The following is a 21,399-nucleotide window of genomic DNA, read 5'->3' on the forward strand; positions in this document are numbered from 1 at the left end:
GAGAGATTGCTGCTTTCAGTCTTGTATTGTTCACTTCCATGTATTGTCAGCCAAGTCTAAAGGTTGTGGTTAAAATTGCACTCCGGAGACTTGAGGGCATGATCTAGGTATCTCAGTCCAGTATTGGGGAACACTGCACTGTCAGCAATGACCGTTTCAGCTGAGATCTAAAATTAAGTCCTCTTCTGCTCTCCTAGGTGTTTCTAAAAGGTGCTCTATCAATATACATTTTGTATATTGATAGAGCACCTTTAATGTAATAATTGCCCCAAGGTTCTTCACAGGAACATTATAAAACAAAATTTGACATGAGCTACAAAAGGAGATATTTGGTAAGAAAGTGTAAAGCTTTGATAAAGAGATCACTTTAGTGAGGGGGAGAAGTGTTTGGAGGATATTGCAGACCTCCATGCCCAGACAACTAAAGGCACAGCCACCAATGGTGGAGCAATTAAAATAGGGGATGCACAATTGACAGAATTAGAGGAGCGCAGATATCTTGGAGGTTGGGGCTAGAGAAGATTACAGAGATGGGAGGGGTGAGGCCACAGAAGGATTTAAAAATCATCCAGCATCACTTAGGAAGAGATTCTTTTTCATGTCACTCTTTGTTTTGGAACCTTACAATGCACAAATTAGCTGTCACAGTTTCCGACATTACTACAATGACTTCACTTCAAGTAATACTTCATTGGCTGAGGTGAAGAAAAGCACTTTTATAAATGCAGAATCTATTTTTTTGATCTTGTATTAAGATTCCCGGAGACAGTGATAACTTGTATATAGATATTTTTTGGAGGTGGTGGGAGGAAGTGCAAGGCTTTAGAGAGTTGGAGGGTAGGAAAAAAAATGGCATCCCCCTTTCTTCCTGCTCTTTGAAAACTTTGAAAAGGTTTTTTTAAAATTGGCCCATCCACTTCCATCGTGCTGCCATTGCCAACCATATTACTGCATGGGTAGCACATTATCGGGCTCAATCAAGCTCAGTAGCCCCTTGATTATTTTTTTAAAATTTGGCGGGGGGCTGCTGGTTTGGGCGCCCAGCTACCCGCATATTATGGAAGTGAGCTTGGTGATGGGTGCAGAAGTGTTGGAGTGGGCACCTGCCTGATCTTGCATTGCACCCCCCCCCCCCCCCCCCCCCCCCCCCGCCACTGAGAAAATGCCAGCAGGTGCACATTGAATTTAGACCAAGATTTCAAATTTGAAGTCTTTCACCATAACAACAACAACCAAATGCAACATTGTCAAAACGCTATTTAGTCGTGAATTTATACTCTAAACTACAGAGATGTTTTCCCCATTTAACTTTTAAAATGACCTAAAATTTCCACCCCTTCTACTCCCACAGTTATTCTTTACTCTGCCCCTGAAGTGGACATTTAATTCTCCCAGAACTCATCCAAAGGTATTAAGCAGGATTCTCCAACCTTGGCCACAGCTGGGATTCTCTGATCCTGCTGCGGTGAATGGCGATTTGGCTAAGCACCAAGTTCTCCATTCTCGCTGGCAGTCAAAGAAAATATGGGCAGGGTGATCATGTCAAGAAAGTCTTCACAGGCATTGGCACTGCCACTGATGGGAAGATTCAGGCTATCACTTCTGCTCCTAAATTGCTTGGTGTTTAGAATAATCACATCAACAATGTAGTATGGAGGCAGATTCATTTAGGTACGTATTTCACCAAAACTGAAGATGAAATCCAATTTTAGGTTTGAATTTGTGGATAAATGACCATCCAGTGTGACCATTTCTAAAACCAGCATTGGATCATGTTACTGTTTTCAATTGCAGCCCTAGTATCTCACGTATGTCAGTAAAAGAGAAAGATATTTGAATTTAAATACATTTGGCAATCAGCAAATTTAAAACTTAAATTGTTTGCCCATTTGGTGTTAATGAGGTTACTGAGCAATTAAAACCATACTTTTGGATTGCAGTGGTACAAGTTTTCAGTTGCATCCTCTAAAGCAGTGTGATCCACTTAGGAGGACTGGTCTGTAAATAACATGCTTCTTCACCTTTTAACAAATTGAGAAAAGACTGAATGACAAAATGGAACTGACATTTACTTTCTTATTTCAATCACCATGCCTGGTTTCAATTTGGAAAGACATTGTGCATTATGTGTCCATTATTGTTTAAATTTCGCCTGGAGTAAAAATCACTTTAACCGCAAAGTCTAAACCCTAGTGAAAATCGAAACAATTGAGACCTGTCAATGTTCTTTTTTTAAAAAAAAACAAATTCAACAAGACTTGGGGAGATAGCTACAACATGGAACACGTCCACTAGAACTGTGGTAACATCCAGATGACCTGCGGAACCAACTATTTCATTGCAAGGCTCACTTGATATGATCATATAAATTCTCATCAGAAGCCCAGAATTCTTTATGCTCAATCGCTAATTTTGCTTTCAATTTTGTTTGCAGGGGAGCATCTGCGAATATGTACACAAGGTTATACATGCTGCACCTCCGAAATGGAAGACAAGCTGAGCCAACAAAGCAAATTGGAGTTTGAAAACATGGTGGAAGAAACAAGTCACTTTCTACGCACAACATTTGTTTCCAGACATAAGAAGTTTGATGGTGAGTACATTGGTAATTTTGAAGTTTTGTCATTCCATGGCCTTCAGTGTTTGAAGTCAGGTGTACACTTCTGAGATTCTTGGTGTTTGAAGTATGTATTGAAAGGAATCTAGAAACACATTAATTGAGGCTGCTGTATTTCTTTGTTATCCAGTGTTATGTGATTTCAGACTACAAGGTTGTATCGAGCATAACACTCTCTTTAAGGATTCTTTTTCCCATTCACATTTACCTTGAGATAGGCTCGGTGTTTAGAACAATTTATCTCACAAAGACATCATTTTCTAGTGAAGAAAAATATGTTACTTTGTAGCAGAATGTGTACATTGCCAAGGACATTAATAGTTGTCAGTGAATTATGAGAAATTAATCCAATTGAAGGGTGAGAAAATGTCATTTACTCCAAAATGTGTAGGTTGGGGGGATTGGCAAGATAAATATGTGGGGTTACGGGAATAGGCTCTGGGTATGATTCTTTGTTGGAGAGTCGATGCAGACTCGATGGGTCAAGTGGCTTCCTTCTGCATGGGAGGGATTCTATGATTCTAAAGAAGAAGCAAGGTCTCTCCGGTAAGTTGTATTAATATTTGTAATTCACTGACAGCCATGTTGTGATAGATCTTGACATTGTCTTAACTTCCTGATTTTTATTGCCATTAAAGTCAAATTATGACCTTTGTGGTTGACTGAAGTGTTGTGTATGTGTAATTGTTTCTGACTGATTTGGCAACAAGAAAAAAGAATTTCTGAGATGCCCCACTGTGGGTTGCTTAAACAAACCAATGCAGTTTTACTTTCAAGGTATCGCCTGATTGAAGTCTAACATGGAAGAGAAATAAAAACCTGCAAATTCCTCTGGTGATGTCACAGCACATCATGTGACTAATCTCACAGAAATGCATTGCTTTACAATACAGAACACAAGTTATACTCTAGCTGCATGTCAGTCTACAGCCAGGTAGAGAACTGCACAAGGGTACTTATAACTATTTCACATTATGCACTGAAGATTTCTCACCCGTATCCAAATACCAGTAGGATTTTAATTTGGTACAGAGGTTTTAGGTCATTCAGATCTTTTTAATGTTGAGATGATTAAATGTAAAGTTTGAGAAGTTACCAGGCAGCTGGGACAAAGCTGAAAAAAGGTTGACTATTTCTGTAAATGAAGAGGGTACCAGGCCCAGATGAAATGTATCCCAGTGGAGGCCCTGACCATCATTCTCTAATCCTATCTAGCTATAGGCAATACCAGAGATCTGGAGGACTGTGAACGCTGTGCCATTGTTTAAAAAGGGATGAACAGATAGCCCAAATCATTTTTAAACATGTTTTACTCCATTCTTAAAGTTACAAAGCCAATGTGCAGAGTAGACCAGGTAGACCCAAATCCATCTCTTTGCTTACTCCAAAAACCAAAATCAAATTGAATCTAATTCATGGTCCCCATGAGGGAGGCAAACCAGATTCAAGCTGACAAGATAAAGCATTGCACTCCATCTTGGGCTTGACCTGGTGCCTGATCTTTGCCAAAAGGCCGAGAACAGTTTCTACACTTGATCTGTAATTACTGGCCAGTTAGTCTTAATTCAGAGGTGGGCAAATTATTAGAAAAAATTCTGAGAGACAGTATAAATCATCATTTAGAAAGACACGGATTAATGAAGGACAGGTGATATGGGTTTGTAAAGGGAAAGTCACGTCTGACTGATTAATTAAAATTTATGAGGCGATCCATTTGACAAAGTATTACATTCATGCAGATGTAGGGAAAGTGGGAATAAGTGCCACAGAGGTTATTGGATTTCTGTGGGAAGTTTTATTCAAGGTCAGTGGTAAGCACCGCCATTTCAAGATTGACTATGAAAGCTGGAAAATTAAATTCAATTTTTCATTGAAGACCAATTTAGTGTTTGAAATGGAATCATAATATGGAAAGTAAATCACTTTGTGCTCATACGTAATGGTTCAGCTCATCACTTAACAATGAGTTGTTCCTTATAGAGATACTATTTATTTATGGCTAATCACAAAACATACTCTATATAAAATCATATAATTCAGGAGGCCAAACAACTTTGACTGATCGACAGAGACAAAAGCTATGTCATTGAACATATTGTAGTGGGTGTTTAGTTCGCCATTGCATATAAGAACGGTCATAATTCTAACCCCATAAAAAAAAATCAGTGCCTCTACACCCTTCAGCTGAAAGCACTTGTGAAAATGATAAAATGTCATATGCAACGATATTTCCTTTCGTAATACTTTGAAGGATGCTTCTTGAACTACGTCCATGTTTTTTCATCATTAATGCATTGAACCTATTGAGACAGGGGTATCTGTTTCAGCAAATGCCTCAGGATTTAAGACATGAAAATCAAGCCGCCATATAGCTGTAAATAGCTAAGATGGTGTTCTCCATTACTGTTGCCCATCAGATGTTGCTTGAGCATTACAAGCCTCTTAGGAATAAAACATTGTCATCAAATGGTCTACAAATGCTTGTGGTAACATGCAGCTCTGTAAGACAAATCAAGAGGTTGTGTTAGGAATAAAAACTCCCAGAAAATGAAGTGGGTGTTCCCTGACCACAAGTGTAGGTTGACTGCCAGTGTTTCATTCTAATGATGGTTAGTGGCTTTGATATATTTCAAACTTTCTCAGGTTTAACAGGGGAAGCAAAAATGTGATTTTAATGGAAGTTTGAACACAAACACCCTAAAATTCATGTATTGGAATGTGAGTGTACTAATTAGCACATTTGCCCCAAATGCACCTTTCCTTTGTTTAAGTGGAAGCATTAACGTTTGAAGTGTAAATGTCTTTGTTGTGAGAATTGAGAGAGAAATTCCAGATGTACAATAAATGCAAATAATCAGTGTCCTTCCATATCATTTCAGAGACAACAAATTAAATTTGTGCCTTTCATAACTCCCAGATATCTCAAAACTATTTTACAGTCAATGAAGTACTTTGAAAGTGCAGTCAAACTTGCGTTTAAATTGCACTGTTGCAATGGAAGGATGGTCATCAAGCTCCATTAACAGCAATGTGTACCAGATCACCTATTTTTGTGAAATGAGCAAAATACTGCAGATCCTGGAATCTGAAACAAAAGGAGAAAATGCTGGAAAAGCTCAGCAGGTCTAGCAGCATCTGCAGGGAGAAAAAATGGTGTTAACACTTTGAGTCCATTTCACTCTTTTGTCAGAACTAAAAGAGGGAAAATGTGTTGGATATGATACTGTAGCTGGGAAAGACATAGATGTAACAAATTTAAGAACAAGAGACAGATGGCCCTGTGTGTCATGGGGGAGGGGTTTTGCATTGAGACAAAAAATGTATGGGATATAAAAATAGGTTATGATAGAAGAGAAAATAACAGTCTAATTGTTCAATTTATTGCAGAGTTCTGAGGGCTGTACAATTGCTGTTTGTGGGAGTTTAATGCACTCAGATTGCCATTCCTACATTAAAACAATGCTATTTACTTCCAGTTTAAATGCATTAATACTTCATTGGCTATAAAATGCTGTGAGATATCTGGTAGTTCTGAAAGACAAAAATTTAATTTTGTCTTTCATCCTCCTGAAATTTAACTTTTGTCTTTGGAATTATGTTGAAGGACATTAATGTACTTGCATTTATCACACATATATTTATATGATGTTGATTTGAGGGGGTAATATTGGCCAGGAAACTGGGGATAACTCCCTTACTCTTGTTCAAAACACTGATGTTCACCTGAGAAGGCAGAAGGACCTTGGTTTAACGTCTTATCTGAAAGCCAATATGTCTGTCAGTGCAGTGCTGCACTGGAGTGTTAGTTTTGATTTTTGCACCCAAGTTCTGCAGTGGGACCTGAACCCATAACCTCTGAATCAGAGGTGGGCTTGCTACCACTAAGCCTCAGCTTGCAACTGAGAAAATCTAGAACAGGTCAGCGATCCCTCAGAAACTGCCATATGAAGCAAAACGATGCTTAAACTGTTTTATCTTTTTATGGTCATCCCTTGTATTGGGATATATCCAATCCCCAGTTTGTATAGCACTCAGAAATCGCAGGGTATCCAATCCTGACTCCAATGGCATTTCACTTCAGTATTAAAACAGACTAATATACATCACTCTATAAATATAAATGTAGTCCTATAATCACAGCTTATTTACAAAGCTGCATGTTACTTCAGTAGCATTGCATGCTAGTCACATCAGTGACACTTGATGAATGAAAAGTTGGAATTTGAGCCAAAGTTTACACCTCTTTGTATTTGGCAGCAGAGGGTAGAATCTAAATGCTGGCTTTGTGTGTGGATTTGCTTTCAAAGGCATTATTTTGCATTGTGTTTACTGGTTGTACACCAATCCACGTTCCCTTGCAAGCTAGTGAGAGAGCCACATTTCTTGGTCTCAAGAGGCCCATTCGAGTTTCCTCCAATTGGTCTGCCAGCTCACTTGAAGTTAGGGCAAAAGATCAGGTGGCACAGGTGGAGTCATGTAAGTTAATTTTTTTTATCATTTCTGACCAGTGAGAATGAAGCATGACTCACCTAGTTGTCTTTAATCTTAATCCATCCCTTGGAGCAAACAGGAAAGGAATCCACCTGAAACTGGTGCATTCCTCCCTTAGAATTGCAAATTATGGTCTGATGACATTGGGTCCACCAGGACATACTCTTTTGCCTTGAGAACAGAAACAACTGCAGTTTCCTGCCTGGTGAACTCCAATCAACACAGGATCAGACGCAAATAGTATTAGATGAAAAGAAAAAAGATATATCATCTTGTAAAGAATAATAGTAAACCTGAGGATTGGGATTGCTTCAAAAACCAGCCAAGGGTCATCAAAAAGTGGCTAAAAAAGGAAAAAGATAGAATATGAGAGTGAGCTGGTCAGGAATATAAAAACAGATTTAAAGGTTTTGTAAGTACATGAGAAAGAGGAGAGAAGTTAAAGTAAATATTGGTGCATTAAACACAAATGAAGGAGAAATTATTCTGTCAATGAGGAAATTGCAAAGACATTGAAAAAATATTTTTTGACTGTGTTCACAGTAGATGAGACAAATTTATATTCTAGAAATAGACGGTAACCAAGGGGCTAATAAGTATTGGGACATTAAGGTAATTAATATCAGCAGAGACAAAATATTAGAAAAACTTAAGGGATGAAAATTCAACAGATTCCCAGGATCTGATGGCCTACATGCTTGGATTTTAATTGAGGTACTTCAGTGAATGTGCGAACATTGGTTATGGTTTTCCAACTTCCCTCGATTCTACAACAATTTCAGCGAATTGGAGTTAGCAAATATCGCACCACAATTCAGGTAAGGAGGGAAAGAGTAAACAGGGAACTCCAGGGCAAGTGGCCTAACATCAGTTGTCAGGAAAATGCTGGAATCTATTTTTATAAGTAAAATTTAATGATGTACTTAGAAAATTATAATATGATCAGGCAAAGTATGGTTTCACAAATGGCAAATAGTGTTTGGAAATTTAATGGAGTTTTTTGAGGATCTAACTATTGGGGTAGTTGAAGGGGAACTCATAGATGTAATATACTGTACTTGGATTGCCAAAAAGCATTCTGTAAGGTGCCAAAAGGTTAATACACAAAGACTATTTCCTCGGGTGGATGGAGCTATTACAAGGGGGCATAACTATAGGGTTCATGGTGGGAGATATAGGAAGGATATCAGAGGTAGGTTCTTTACGCAGAGAGTGGTTGGGGTGTGGAATGGACTGCCTGCAGTGATAGTGGAGTCAGACACTTTAGGAACATTTAAGCGGTTATTGGATAGGCACATGGAGCACACCAGGATGATAGGGAGTGGGATAGCTTGATCTTGGTTTCAGATAAAGCTCGGCACAACATCGTGGGCCGAAGGGCCTGTTCTGTGCTGTACTGTTCTATGTTCTATAAGGGCTTCTGGAGTTGGCAGTAATATGGCATGGGCAGAGGGTTGGTTAACGGACTTGAAGCAAAGAGTAGGGATAAATGGGCATTTTCAAGTTGACAGGCTGTAATGATCATAGTCATAGAAGTTTACAGCATGGAAATAGGCCCTTCGGCCCAACTTGTCCATGCCCCCCCTTTATTTAACCTCTAAACTAATCCCAATTGCCCGCGTTTGGACCATATCCCTCTATACCCATCTTACCCGTGTAACTGTCTAAACGCTTTTTAAAAGACAAAATGGTACCCACCTCTACTACTACCTCTGGCAGCTTGTTCCAGATACTCATCACCCTTTGTGTGAAAAAGCACTGGGGCTTTAGCTAGTTGCATCTATTTAATTCCTTAGACAAAGAGAAAGGACTTAATGTATCTAAATTTGCTGCTTATACAAAACTAGGTGGGAATATAAGCTCTGAGGCGGACACAAAGAGGCTACAAAGAGATATAGACAGGTTAATGAATGGGAAAGGGGGTGGCAGCTGGAGTATAATATGGAGGAGTGTGAGGTTATTCATTTTGGTAGTAAGAATAGAAAGGTAGAATTTTTTTAGAAATGTGCAAGTTGTAAATGTTGATGCTCAGTAGAATTTGGGTGTGCTTGTACAAATAATACACGGTTAGTATGAAGGTACAGCAAGCAATTAGGATGGCAAATGACCTATTGACCTTTAAAACAAGGTGATTGAAGTACAAGAACAAAAATGTCTTGTTACAGATTTTTAGGACTTTGGTGAGACTGTACCTGGTGTGCTGTATGCAACTTTAGTTTCAATATATAACAAAGGATAAACTAACATTGTGGCTTTACAGTAAAGGCCTAATTAGGTTCTGATGGGATTTGAAGGGGCAGAGACTAAAAGACTGTTTTCCCTGATTGGAGAATTGAGACTATGAGGGACATAGTCTCAGGATAAGGGATCAATCATTGAGAACTGAGATGAGAAGAAATTTCTTCACTCAAAGGTTTAGAATTCCTTGGAATCTTCTACCCCAGACAGTGAGGGATGTTCCATCCTTCAATATGTTTAAGACTGGGATAGATAGATTTTTGGTTTCAAGGAATTAAGGGATTTGTGGAATGGCCAGGAAGGTGGACTTGAGCCAACAATTAGTCAGGATTGTACTGTATGGTGGAGAGTCTTGAGGAATCATATTGTCTCCTCCTGCTTCTATTTTTTTACGTTCTTAGAAGAGGCCATTCAAGGTGTGGCTTTTAAATTCCAACAACAATCCCACAAAGAAAGTTTAGGCCTCGTGTGCCTGGAAATTGCTCCACTTTACCTATTACTAACCTTTCTCCCAAAACATCAGTTTGAGTGCCAGTGCATGGTCAAGGCTTGCAGCTGTAACTCGCCCACATAAAGCCTGGAAAAGGGAGGGTGTTGTCTAGCACCAGATTAATGAGAACCATGTTAATCAGCATGGCCCATCTCGTATATGATGTAGTATAATGATCATCTGAAACCAACCTGGTTAGGCTACAACTGGAATATCATAGTAACATAGAAAATAGGAGCAGGAGGAGGTCATTTGGCCCTTCGAGCCTACTCCACCATTCATTATGATTTTGGCTGATCATTCAACTCAATAGCATGTTCCCACCTTCCCCATAGAATTGTGTCCAATTCTATGCATTACACTTGGGACGTGGAGATGCCGGCGTTGGACTGGGGTGGGCACAGTAAGAAGCCTCACAACACCAAGTTAAAGCCCAACAGGTTTATAAGTCTCTACAGGTATAGATAATGTGAGTGGAGAGAGGGATACTCACAGGTTAAAGAGGTGTGAATTGTCTCATGCCAGGACAGTTAGTATGATTTTGCAAGCCCAGACCAACTGGTGGGGGGTTACACGTAGTGCGACATGAACCCAAGATCCCGGTTGAGGCTGTCCTCGTGCGTGCGCAACTTGACTATCAGTTTTAGCTCGGAGATTTAGGAGCTGATCACTAGGGCAGGGCTTGCAAAATCCTACTAACTTTCCTGGCTTGAGACAATTCACACCTCTTTAACCTGTGCTTATCCCTCTCTCCACTCATATTATCTGTACCTGTAGAGACTTGATTACCTGTTAAGACTCGCATTCCAACCATATCTTGCAATTGTGCCTTTGTCCATATATGCCCAACTCTCCACTCACCTGATGAAGGAGCAGATACCAAATAAACCTGTTCGACTTTAACCTGGTGTTGTGAGACTTCTCACATTTAGGAGGAATGTAAAAGTTTTAGCGAGGATGCAGAAGAGATTTAGTAGAATGGTACAAAGGGTGAAGAGCTTCAGTTATGTGAGAAGGTTAGAGAAACAGAAATCATTCTCCTAAGAGCATGGAATGGTAAGGGGAAATTTGATAGAGGGCATTTAAAATGATGAAGGGTTTATATAGATTAAAAAAAGAAAAGCTAAGTCCCATAGGAGAAGGTTCAGTCACCAGAGGGTACAGGCTGAAGATAATTGGCAAAAGAACTAGAGTCAACATGAGAGATAAAAGAATTTACATATTATTGTGATCTGGAATGCACTACTTGAAAGTGTGATGGAAGCACATTCAATTATAAATTTCAAAAATGAATTGGTTAATGTAGGGGAAACATTTACTATTTACTTACTATGTTAATTGTATCAATTGAAGTTAAGTACATTCAGGTGGAGAGCATTGATTCGATAGTTACTCAAGTACCTATAAAGAGACACTTGCTGAGAGAAGAGTTGAGTCAGGAGATAGAAACCTTCTAGGTAGGGAGATAGTGTAGGGGTTTAGACAGATAGCACTCTCTCTTGTGCTCTCAGGCTGTTCCTGTTTGGGATCTGCAGCTGGCAGATTCCTCTAAGTAAAAGTTTCCCAAGTAAAATCAGGCTTTGGATTCTTCCTTAACCAACCGGCTATGAGGAGAATAAAAGATATGGGGAACAAGCTGATCTCCAAAGCCACTGCATGGCTGTGATTTCAGGGCCGGCTCTTGATTCTCTGCCTTTTCTTGGAATTCTGCACTCTGTTGAGAGAAAGCAGAAAGTTATGAGTATGAGAAATACATTGTGTGGAGAGAATAAAATGGTAAATATTGTGGAGGATGAGTGTGAGGGATGAGTGTGCAATGGCAATAAGATCAGGACGAGTGAGTGTTGGTTGTTCAGTTGAAGATGTGTGGAGTTGCCTGGATAGATAAACTAATGGACTAAAAAAAGTTACTCACCTCAGTGAATCGGCCTCATTGCGTCTTGGAAGTGCAGCAGAGAGGGAGAGATTCGCGAGAGGAGTGCTGCGGGTAAGCGCTGTTATTTTTATTTTTAACTTACTTTTTCGCGGGTTTTTTCTTTAAAAATATCTAAACCCAGAAGTGGTCGCGCAGGGAGGTCTGGGAGAGAGAGATTTTTTTTCCCCAATAAATTGGAACAGAGGAATCCCGATACTCTACACTTGTAGAGTATCCCACCCTCCCTCCTCCTCTAACCTAAAAAAAAGACCCAGTGAGAGCAGGGCTTTGGAGAAAACAGGAGGAGGAAAGGTAAGTTTAAAATTTTCATTCACTTTTTTTTCCCTGTGTGTTTAAAGGGGCAATTATGAGTGTGAGGCCAGTATGTTGTTCCCAATGTAGGATGTGGGAGGTCCTGGAGGCTCCTAGCCTCCCGGACGACCATATCTGTGCTGGGTGTGTTGAGCTGCGGTTCCTAAGGGAACATGTTAGGGAACTGGAATTGCAGCTCGAGGACCTTCGCCGGGTTAGGGATAGTGAGGAGGTCATTGACAGGAGCTATCGGCAGGTGGTCACACCGGGACCACGGGAGGAGGGTAACTGGGTAACAGTGAGGAAGGAGAAAGCTCAGTTGATGGTGAGCACCCCGGTGGATGTGCCCCTTAATAATAAGTACTCCTGTCTGAGTACTAATGGGGTGGACAGCCCACCTGGGGGAAGCAGCGGTGGCAGTGTCTCTGGAGCTGAGCCTGGCCCAGTAGTGCAAAAGGGTAAGGAAAGGAGGGTAGTGCTAATTGGGGACTCTACGGTGAGGGGGTCAGATAGGCGTTTTTGCGGACACAGACGGGACTCTCGGATGGTGGTTTGCCTCCCTGGTGCAGGGGTCCGGGATGTCTCTGGTCGAGTCCCAGAAATCCTGAAGGGGGAGGGAGAGGAGCCGAAGGTCGTGATGCATATAGGTACTGCTGACATAGGTAGGAAGAGGGAAGGGGTCATGAAAAGAGAATATAGGGAGTTAGGTAGACAGCTGAGAAAGAGGAATGCAAAGGTAGTAATCTCGGGATTGCTGCCTGTGCCGCGGGAGAGTGAGAACAGGAATCGGTGGAGAATGAATGCGTGGCTGAGGGACTGGAGCAAGGGACAAGGATTTGGGTACTTGGATCATTGGGACCTCCTTTAGGGGCAGGTGTGACCTGTTTAAAAAAGACGGGTGGCACTTGAATCCCAGGGGGACCAATATCCTGGCGGGAAGGTTGGCTAAGGCTACTGGAGAGACTTTAAACTAGAAAGGTTGGGGGGAGGGAATCGAAATGAGGGGACTGAGAGCGAGGAGGTTAGCTCGCAAATAGATAAGGAATGTAAACAGGGTAAGAGGGAGGTTAGACGAGTGATGGAGAAGGGAAGTGCTCAGGCTGAAGGTCTGAGATGTGTCTATTTTAATGCCAGGAGTGTAGTGAATAAAGTGGATGAGCTTAGAGCGTGGATTGCTGCTTCGAATTGTGATGTGGTGGCCATTACGGAGACTTGGATGTCTCAGGGACAGGACTGGGTGCTTCAGGTGCCGGGTTTTAGATGTTTCAGGAAGGACAGGGAGGGAGGCAAGAGAGGGGGGGGAGTGGCACTGTTGATCAGGGATAGTGTCACGGCTGTAGAGAAGGTGGACGCCGTGGAGGGATTGACTACGGAGTCTCTGTGGGTGGAGGTGAGGAACAGGAAGGGGTCGGTAACGTTGCTGGGTGTTTTCTATAGGCCGCCCAATAGTAACAGAGATGTTGAGGAGCAGATGGGGAAACAGATCCTGGAGAGATGTAGGAATAACAGAGTTGTCGTGATGGGAGATTTTAATTTCCCAAACATAGATTGGAATATCCCTAGGGCTAGGGGTTTGGATGGAGAGGAGTTTGTTAGGTGTGTCCAGGAGAGTTTCCTGACACAGTATGTGGATAAGCCTACTAGAGGAGAGGCTGTACTTGATCTGGTGCTGGCTAATGAACCTGGACAGGTGGAGGATCTCTCAGTGGGTGAGCATCTTGGGGATAGCGATCATAATTCTATCTCCTTCACGATAGCATTGGAAAGAGATAGGATCAGGCAGGCTAGGAAAGTGTTTCTCTGGAGTAAAGGGAAATACAGTGTCATCAGGGAGGAAATTAGACGGGTAAATTGGAAGGAGGCATTCTTGGGGAAAAGTACCGAAGGAAAGTGGAGGTTTTTCAAGGAATGTTTGTCTGGAGCTCTGCATGACAACGTTCCGATGAGACAGGGGGGTGTTGGTAGGGTACGGGAACCGTGGTGCACGAAGGTTGTGATGAACCTGGTGAATAAGAAAAGAGAGGCGTACAGAAGGTTCAGAGAGCTAGGAGGTGTTAAGGATTTAGAGGAGTATACGGGATGTAGGAAGGAGCTTAAGAAGGAAATTAGGAGAGCGAGAAGCGGTCATGAGAAGGCCTTGGCGGGTAAGATTAAGGAGAATCCCAAGGCTTTCTACAAATATGTCAAGAGTAAAAGGATGAGATGTGAAGGCATAGGACCCTTAAAAGGTGAAGGGGGAAAAGTTTGTGCGGAACCGTTAGAAATGGCGGAGCTGCTTAATGAATACTTTACCTCGGTATTCACGGTGGAAAGGGATCTGGGTGGTTGTACTGCTGGTTTGCGGTGGACAGAAAGGATCGAGCATGTGGACGTAAAGAAAGAGGATGTGTTGGAACTATTGAATGGCATCAAGGTTGGTAAGTCGCCGGGACCGGATGGGATGTACCCCAGGTTACTGTGGGAGGCGAGGGAGGAGATTGCGGAGCCTTTGGCGATGATCTTTGCATCGTCGATGGAGACGGGAGAGGTTCCGGAGGATTGGAGGATTGCAGATGTGGTCCCTATATTCAAGAAAGGGAACAGGGACAGCCCGGGAAATTACCGACCGGTGAGTCTAACCTCAGTGGTTGGTAAGTTGATGGAGAGGATCCTGAGAGACAGGATTTATGATCATCTAGAGAAGTTTAGTATGATCAAAAGTAGTCAGCACGGCTTTGTCAAGGGCAGGTCGTGCCTTACAAGCCTGGTTGAGTTCTTTGAAAATGTGACCAAACACATTGACGAAGGAAGAGCGGTGGATGTGGTCTATATGGACTTCAGCAAGGCGTTCGATAAGGTCCCCCATGCAAGACTTCTTGAGAAAGTGAGAGGGCATGGGATCCAAGGGGCTGTTGCCTTGTGGATCCAGAACTGGCTTGCCTGCAGAAGGCAGAGAGTGGCTGTGGAGGGGTCTTTCTCTGCATGGAGGTCAGTGACCAGTGGAGTGCCCCAGGGATCTGTTCTGGGACCCTTGCTGTTTGTCATTTTCATAAATGACCTGGATGAGGAAGTGGAGGGATGGGTTGGTAAGTTTGCTGACGACACCAAGGTAGGTGGTGTTGTGGATAGTTTGGAGGGATGTCAGAAGTTGCAGCGAGACATAGATAGAATGCAAGACTGGGCGGAGAAGTGGCAGATGGACTTCAACCCGGATAAGTGTGTGGTGATCCATTTTGGCAGATCCAATGGGATGAAGCAGCAGTATAATATGAAGGGTACCATTCTTAGCAGTGTAGAGGATCAGAAGGACCTTGGGGTCCGGGTCCATAGGACTCTTAAATCGGCCTCGCAAGTGGAGGATGCGGTCAAGAAGGCGTACGGCGTACTGGCCTTCATTAATCGAGGGATTGAGTTTAGGAGTCGGGAGATAATGCTGCAGCTTTATAGGACCCTGGTTAGACCCCACTTGGAGTACTGCGCGCAGTTCTGGTCACCTCATTACAGGAAAGATGTTGAAGCCATTGAAAGGGTGCAGAGGAGATTTACAAGGATGTTGCCTGGATTGGGGGGCATGCCTTATGAGGATAGGTTGAGGGAGCTTGGTCTCTTCTCCCTGGAGAGACGAAGGATGAGAGGTGACCTGATAGAGGTTTACAAGATGTTGAGAGGTCTGGATAGGGTAGACTCCCAGAGGCTATTTCCAAGGGCTGAAATGGTTGCTACGAGAGGACACAGGTTTAAGGTGCTGGGGGGTATGTACAGAGGAGATGTCAGGGGTAAGTTTTTCACTCAGAGGGTGGTGGGTGAGTGGAATCGGCTGACGTCGGTGGTGGTGGAGGCAAACTCGTTGGGGTCTTTTAAGAGACTTCTGGATGAGTACATGGGATTTAATGGGATTGAGGGCTATAGATAGGCCTAGAGGTGGGGATGTGATCGGCGCAACTTGTGGGCCGAAGGGCCTGTTTGTGCTGTGGCTTTCTATGTTCTATGTTCTATGTAAGTTGTGTTGGTCTAAGGAGTGCTGTATATGGTCTCACACCTGCCAGACATTGAATGACAGACCCCTTTCACTTGCCGTACACCTTGGAGTTGACATGCAGCACCCTCAAAGTAACATGAATGGAGTCAATTGCAGTCCTTGCAAAGCTATAAGCTCACCCCATGTACTGGTTCACTAGCAAGAGAGAATGAAAATGTAGTCAGTTTTTCTTGAATACAGAGCATTGACAACCTCTGTTACCAAAGAGATGGATGGCAATCTGTCTGTGCTTACAATGCCTTCAATTCTGACCCGAAAGGAGCTCATAAAAGTTCATGGTCACAGTTGTTTTCACAGTCGCTGGTAATATAGTCCTTTTCCCTGGTCTGAGGTTGCAGTTGTAGCTGCGGTAGGTTGCAGATTTCAGTGAGGACTCCCCAGTTGAACACCAACAGCTAACACATTATTCCTTACATTCCTTCTAATGTGAACATAGGAGAATTGCACCCTAAACACCATGGGCTGATGTGCCTCCTGAGAGTCCTTCCTCCCACTTCTAACAGTTAGTCCTGCTCTGTGTGCTATCTGCTCAGTGCTGTATTGCATGGAGAATGTCTACTACTGTATCCATATCTGGGGCAAAACATTTTGAGCAGAATCCTTGATCTAAGAATCACCATCTTCAGCCCCTGTTCTGTCATTCCCTGTCGACTTTCGCAAATTTAAATAATTCGAGAAAATGCTAAAGAATTGTACACAATAGCAACAACCAGGAGAAATCAATCCACTTCGAAATCCCACTAGAATGGTGGTGGTGGGGTACTCAACCTGAGATTAGATACAATAAAGTTTTAAATGTCTATTGCAAAATGTTTTTGAAAATCATAACTTTTTTTACATCTACATTCCTTCAAGTACATAGTCCCTTATAAAATCATTTCATTCAAGTGCTTAATCCCTTTCAAAACAAACATTGGAATACATCATCCAACATCAAAGAGTTTATAACCACTTATGGCTGTCAGTTAAATTGTGAAATGCTAGGCACCCCACTGTGATAATGGAAGGTTCTGAAATCAGTTATGCAGTACTAGTCCAGTAAGGGTAGCCGACATGTCTATGTCAACAGACACAGTGAATTAGCAAGCAATGCCTTTTTTAAACATTCCACACAGTTTATTTCAAAGACTGAAAAGGAAAGGAGTTTTAAATGCCTTGACAGTTGTCTTTGACAGTTTATTTCACACTTTTGACTGTTCCAGTGATTTTGAGCATTTTTAAACACAGTCATGTTCATTTTTAACATTTCCAAAGGGCAGCTTACCTCCCCCAAAGGACACCTGGCCTCCACCAAAGCATCTCTGGAGCATATCCAAAGGGATAGCCCACCTCTCCAAAGGACTAAGCAAAGTTTAGATCTGCTCCTAACAGGTATAATCTTCACACGTCGACCCAGAATTTTATCACCCCGCCTGCCATGGGAATCAGAGTGGGTGAAGGGAGGACAATGGGAAGGTCTGTTGACCACGGGCAGGATTTCAAGGTTTCAGGATGCGCAAGGCCGTAAAATCCCGCCCGTCATGTTTGCCAGTCCTAGCTAATGAAAATCAGACATAACTGGAGACAGCTGGCAGCTGTCCCCATGAAACACACAGTCACTAATCCTGAACTGGTCCCATTCCCACCCCTGCAGGCTTGGGGGTGGGATTTCCAGATTTCGGCCTCCTCCTTCATTGCGAAAATCTAAGCCAGAGAGCTTTTCTCGGAGTCACAGGATCTGTTTTTGCATAGAGATCACCTTCACGGCTAAATGAAATATTTTGAGATTTTAACTGTAAACGGGCATGAAAACTGGAGGATGTTTATCAATGGGAGCTGAATAGAAAGAAACTTGTTCAAAGCTCTGAACATTATTCTGTGGGTTTGGAGTGCTCTGTGTGAAAACAGGAGATTAATAGGCTTTACTGAAATACAGCCAGTTTAGAAACTGAGCTGGGGATGGACCAACAAAAAGTAGGATTATGGATGAAAAAGCCCCTGTGGAAAGGTCATCTATTTACTATGATGCCGCCTGAGGAAGCCAGCTTACTCTTTGCACCTGCAATTGTGCAGTGCATGCAAACAATTTTTCTGACAGCGTTGCTTTTGTATCGAAGTGGTTACACTGAAGTAACATTCTTTGCTTTTTAAGAGAGCATGGTGTGAGCTATCTGCAGAAAGTTAGTAGGGTCAGAGAGGGGAATTACTTTTTATGTAAAGGATGTCCTCTTCAGGTCACAGGAGACACATCTGCACTATCAATTACAGTAACAGAGCCACAGTCTTGATCTATTTGTAGCTTGGTCTGGTAGGGAGATTTTGCTTTGATCTATATTCCAAATCTCTGGGGATTCTGTGGGGAGAAGATTAGATCTATCGACAGGCCATAATGGAGAATGTGGGCCAGCTGTCGATCATTGTCAGGATGGAAAAGACAGACTAATTCTGAAATAGGGCATCTGTCACTTGTTTGTTCCTTGTAATGCTTCATTGTGTCTTACTAATCCAGTTTGCATTCACATCTCCTGCTGATAATTGATGCTTCCAATCCCCAAATTGTGCTAACATGGTGATTAACAAATTTGTAAGATAAAAACGTTGCTAGAGATTTTAATGGAAAGTTAGTATGATTTAGTTCTGATGAAGGGACACATTGGATACATTATTTTACCTATTTCCTCCTAAGTTATTGTCAGATGTACTAATTGTTTTTACCATTTTTGTTTTTAAATGATATTTATTGCATTTACTTTCAGCTGATAATTTAGCATTGAGGAAAGCTTTTTTTATTATTAGTGTCACAAAATAGACTTACATTAACACTGCAATGAAGTTACGGCAAAAATCTCCTAGTCGCCACACTCCGGCACCTGTTCAGGTACACTGAGGGAGAATTTAGCATGGCCAGTGCACCTAACCGATACGTCTTTTGGACTGAGGGAGGAAACCGGAGCACCCAGAGGAAACCCATGCAGACATGGGGAGAAAGTACAAACTCCACACACTCAGTGACCCGAGCCAGGAATCGAACCCAGGTCCCTGGCACTGTGCGGCAGCAGTGCTAACCACTGTGCCACTGTGCCGCCCTTGATAGGTGATAGATTTTGTGAATCCCAGGGGTCTGACCTAGGTACCTGATGAATAACTTTCATTTTCCAAACCTTACTGATTATTTATTTAATTCAGTCAGAATCAATGGGGACGATTATGCGCCTACAGATGCCATCAGCAAGAACAGCAACATACGCACAAAATCTCGCAAGAGTTGGGAAACGAGACACTTGCCAGTGAGATCTCAGTTCTCGATTTTCCCGAACCCTTGGTAGTGCATAGTGAGGTTTCCGCCCGGAACCTCATTTAAGTACACTTTAATAAATTCACATATTGTTAAAGGGCTGATCCCCCCCCCCCTTTCTGAATATTCAAACATTGGTGAGGTTCACAACAGCTTGAGGAAGATGGGAACCAATCGAGGGGTTCCTGCTGGGGGCGCTATAGCCACTAAAATCCTGGGGAGGGTGAATGCCTGGACATGCCCCCTTGCACAGGTTGGCAGTGCTGACCTGGCAGTGCCAGTCTGTGTCAGGGGCAATGCTGGGGCGAGGCCTCTGGGGAGACTAATTGGGGAGGCAGTTTCCTATTATGTGTGGTGGAGGGGGGAGAGCACCGAGGTCTTTAAGAAGAGGACTTGGCAGTAACAGGTGAGCAGCCTTCAAAGGGGGTACTTGCAGTGACGGAAGGGAGCGGGCATTGAGGGGAACCTTTGTAATGATAGGGGGATGAGGGAGCGATTATTTTAAAGATGGCACCCCAAACTTTGTGGAGCCAGCCTTGCCGGATCTATCAGGCCATGTCCCACCAGACTGACTGTTAACCAAACCCAGTGATTGTTTTTTCCAGAGTGCCAGAAAATCTGCACTGAACAGTGTATCTGAAGAGACAGATCCTAGTTTTCAGTCAGAGCCTGACACTGACAAATTATGGGGAGAGCAATGTAAGACTACTTTGAATGGAAAGTTAAGGACCTTGAAAATAAACAATGAAATTCAACTCAATTTAATCATGCCCTTAACATTACAAATGCCGATAAGCTTGTCTGAAATTACCTTCCACTAGTTTAGCAGAAAAATTAGCCCATTTAAAATATCTTGATTAAAATCAAATGATCATTTCTAGAATAACAAAGAGGGGAGTTTTAGATTCACATGTTGTGTTCGTACCACTTATTCCCCTAGCATTATTAAGGACCATGTTTCAAAGATGTAGCCATTCTCTGAAATATTGAAACCACTCTTAATTGTTGTCTGCTAAGTTTGTGGAGTGCATCAAAACATTATCAGCTAGATGCTGAAAGCTAGAATTTTATTATTAGGGACATAATCGCAGGCATTTACAGAATTATAATATAACCAGGCTACATCAAAATGGAGTTGCGAAAGGGAAATCTCCTTGCTTTTTGAGGTTGTAACTATTAGGGTGGATAAGGGGAGACCAATGGATATAATGTTATAGATTTTCAAAAAGCACATAAGTTGCCACTCGAGCTGAATACAAAAATTGGGGCTCAGGAGATTGGGAGAAATATATTAATATGGATTGAGACCTGTTTAATGGATATCAAACAGGTAGTAGGAATTAATGGATCATTTTCAGGTTGGCAGGCTGTAGTTGATAGTGGGGCATCATATGGATTAAAGCTTGTGCCTCGGCCACTTACAACCTATAGACATATAATTCAGATGAGGGTACTGATAGTAACATATCCAAAGTTATCTAGTCATTATCAAATTGTGGGATTTTGCTATGTGCAAATTGGCTGCTATGTTTTCCACATTTCAGTAGTGGTGCTTCAGCACTAAGGTAGTTTGGAATGTCCTGAGGTCAGAATAGATTAAGAAGTTTAACAACACCAGGTTAAAGTCCAACAGGTTTATTTGGTAGCAAAAGCCACACAAGCTTTCGGAGCTCTTAGCCCTTAGGGCTAAGAGCTCCAAAGCTTGTGTGGCTTTTGCTACCAAATAAACCTGTTGGACTTTAACCTGGTGTTGTTAAACTTCTTACTGTGTTTACCCCAGTCCAATGCCGGCATCTCCACGTCAGAATAGATGCCATAGAAATGTGAAGTGTTTTTCCTTTTTCATTATGTACTTTCACAAGTGCAGACAGGAAAATGTTTGCTTGATTATTATTTAAGATTTGTACTTGTTGAAACAACAGTATTTAGTTATGATTTGTATTTGTTACGAATTTGGAAATATTTGTGTAAAGAATAAATTTATGCTAATGTTACCTAATGACTGCAGAAAACTTTCCTCCATATTTACAATTTACTGTTGAGT

At 42.1% G+C, this 21,399-nt stretch overlaps 1 protein-coding gene across 2 annotated transcripts in view; it reads left to right on the forward strand.

Annotated features, from left to right (window-relative positions):
* gpc6a (glypican 6a) overlaps window positions 1–21,399 on the forward strand; it is a 1,457,751-nt gene that overhangs the window by 283,610 nt on the left and 1,152,742 nt on the right. For both annotated transcript variants that reach the window (XR_013498862.1, XM_078221645.1), the window contains exon 2: window positions 2,435–2,593. Coding sequence is in view for 1 of the 2 variants with exons in the window: in XM_078221645.1 (XP_078077771.1) it covers window positions 2,435–2,593 (159 nt within the window). In the remaining variant the exon portion in view is untranslated. The remainder of the gene's footprint in view (window positions 1–2,434; window positions 2,594–21,399) is intronic.

The sequence above is a fragment of the Mustelus asterias genome, chromosome 10, assembly GCF_964213995.1.
Source record: "Mustelus asterias chromosome 10, sMusAst1.hap1.1, whole genome shotgun sequence".
In the NCBI taxonomy this organism is placed as follows: Eukaryota; Metazoa; Chordata; class Chondrichthyes; order Carcharhiniformes; family Triakidae; genus Mustelus; species Mustelus asterias.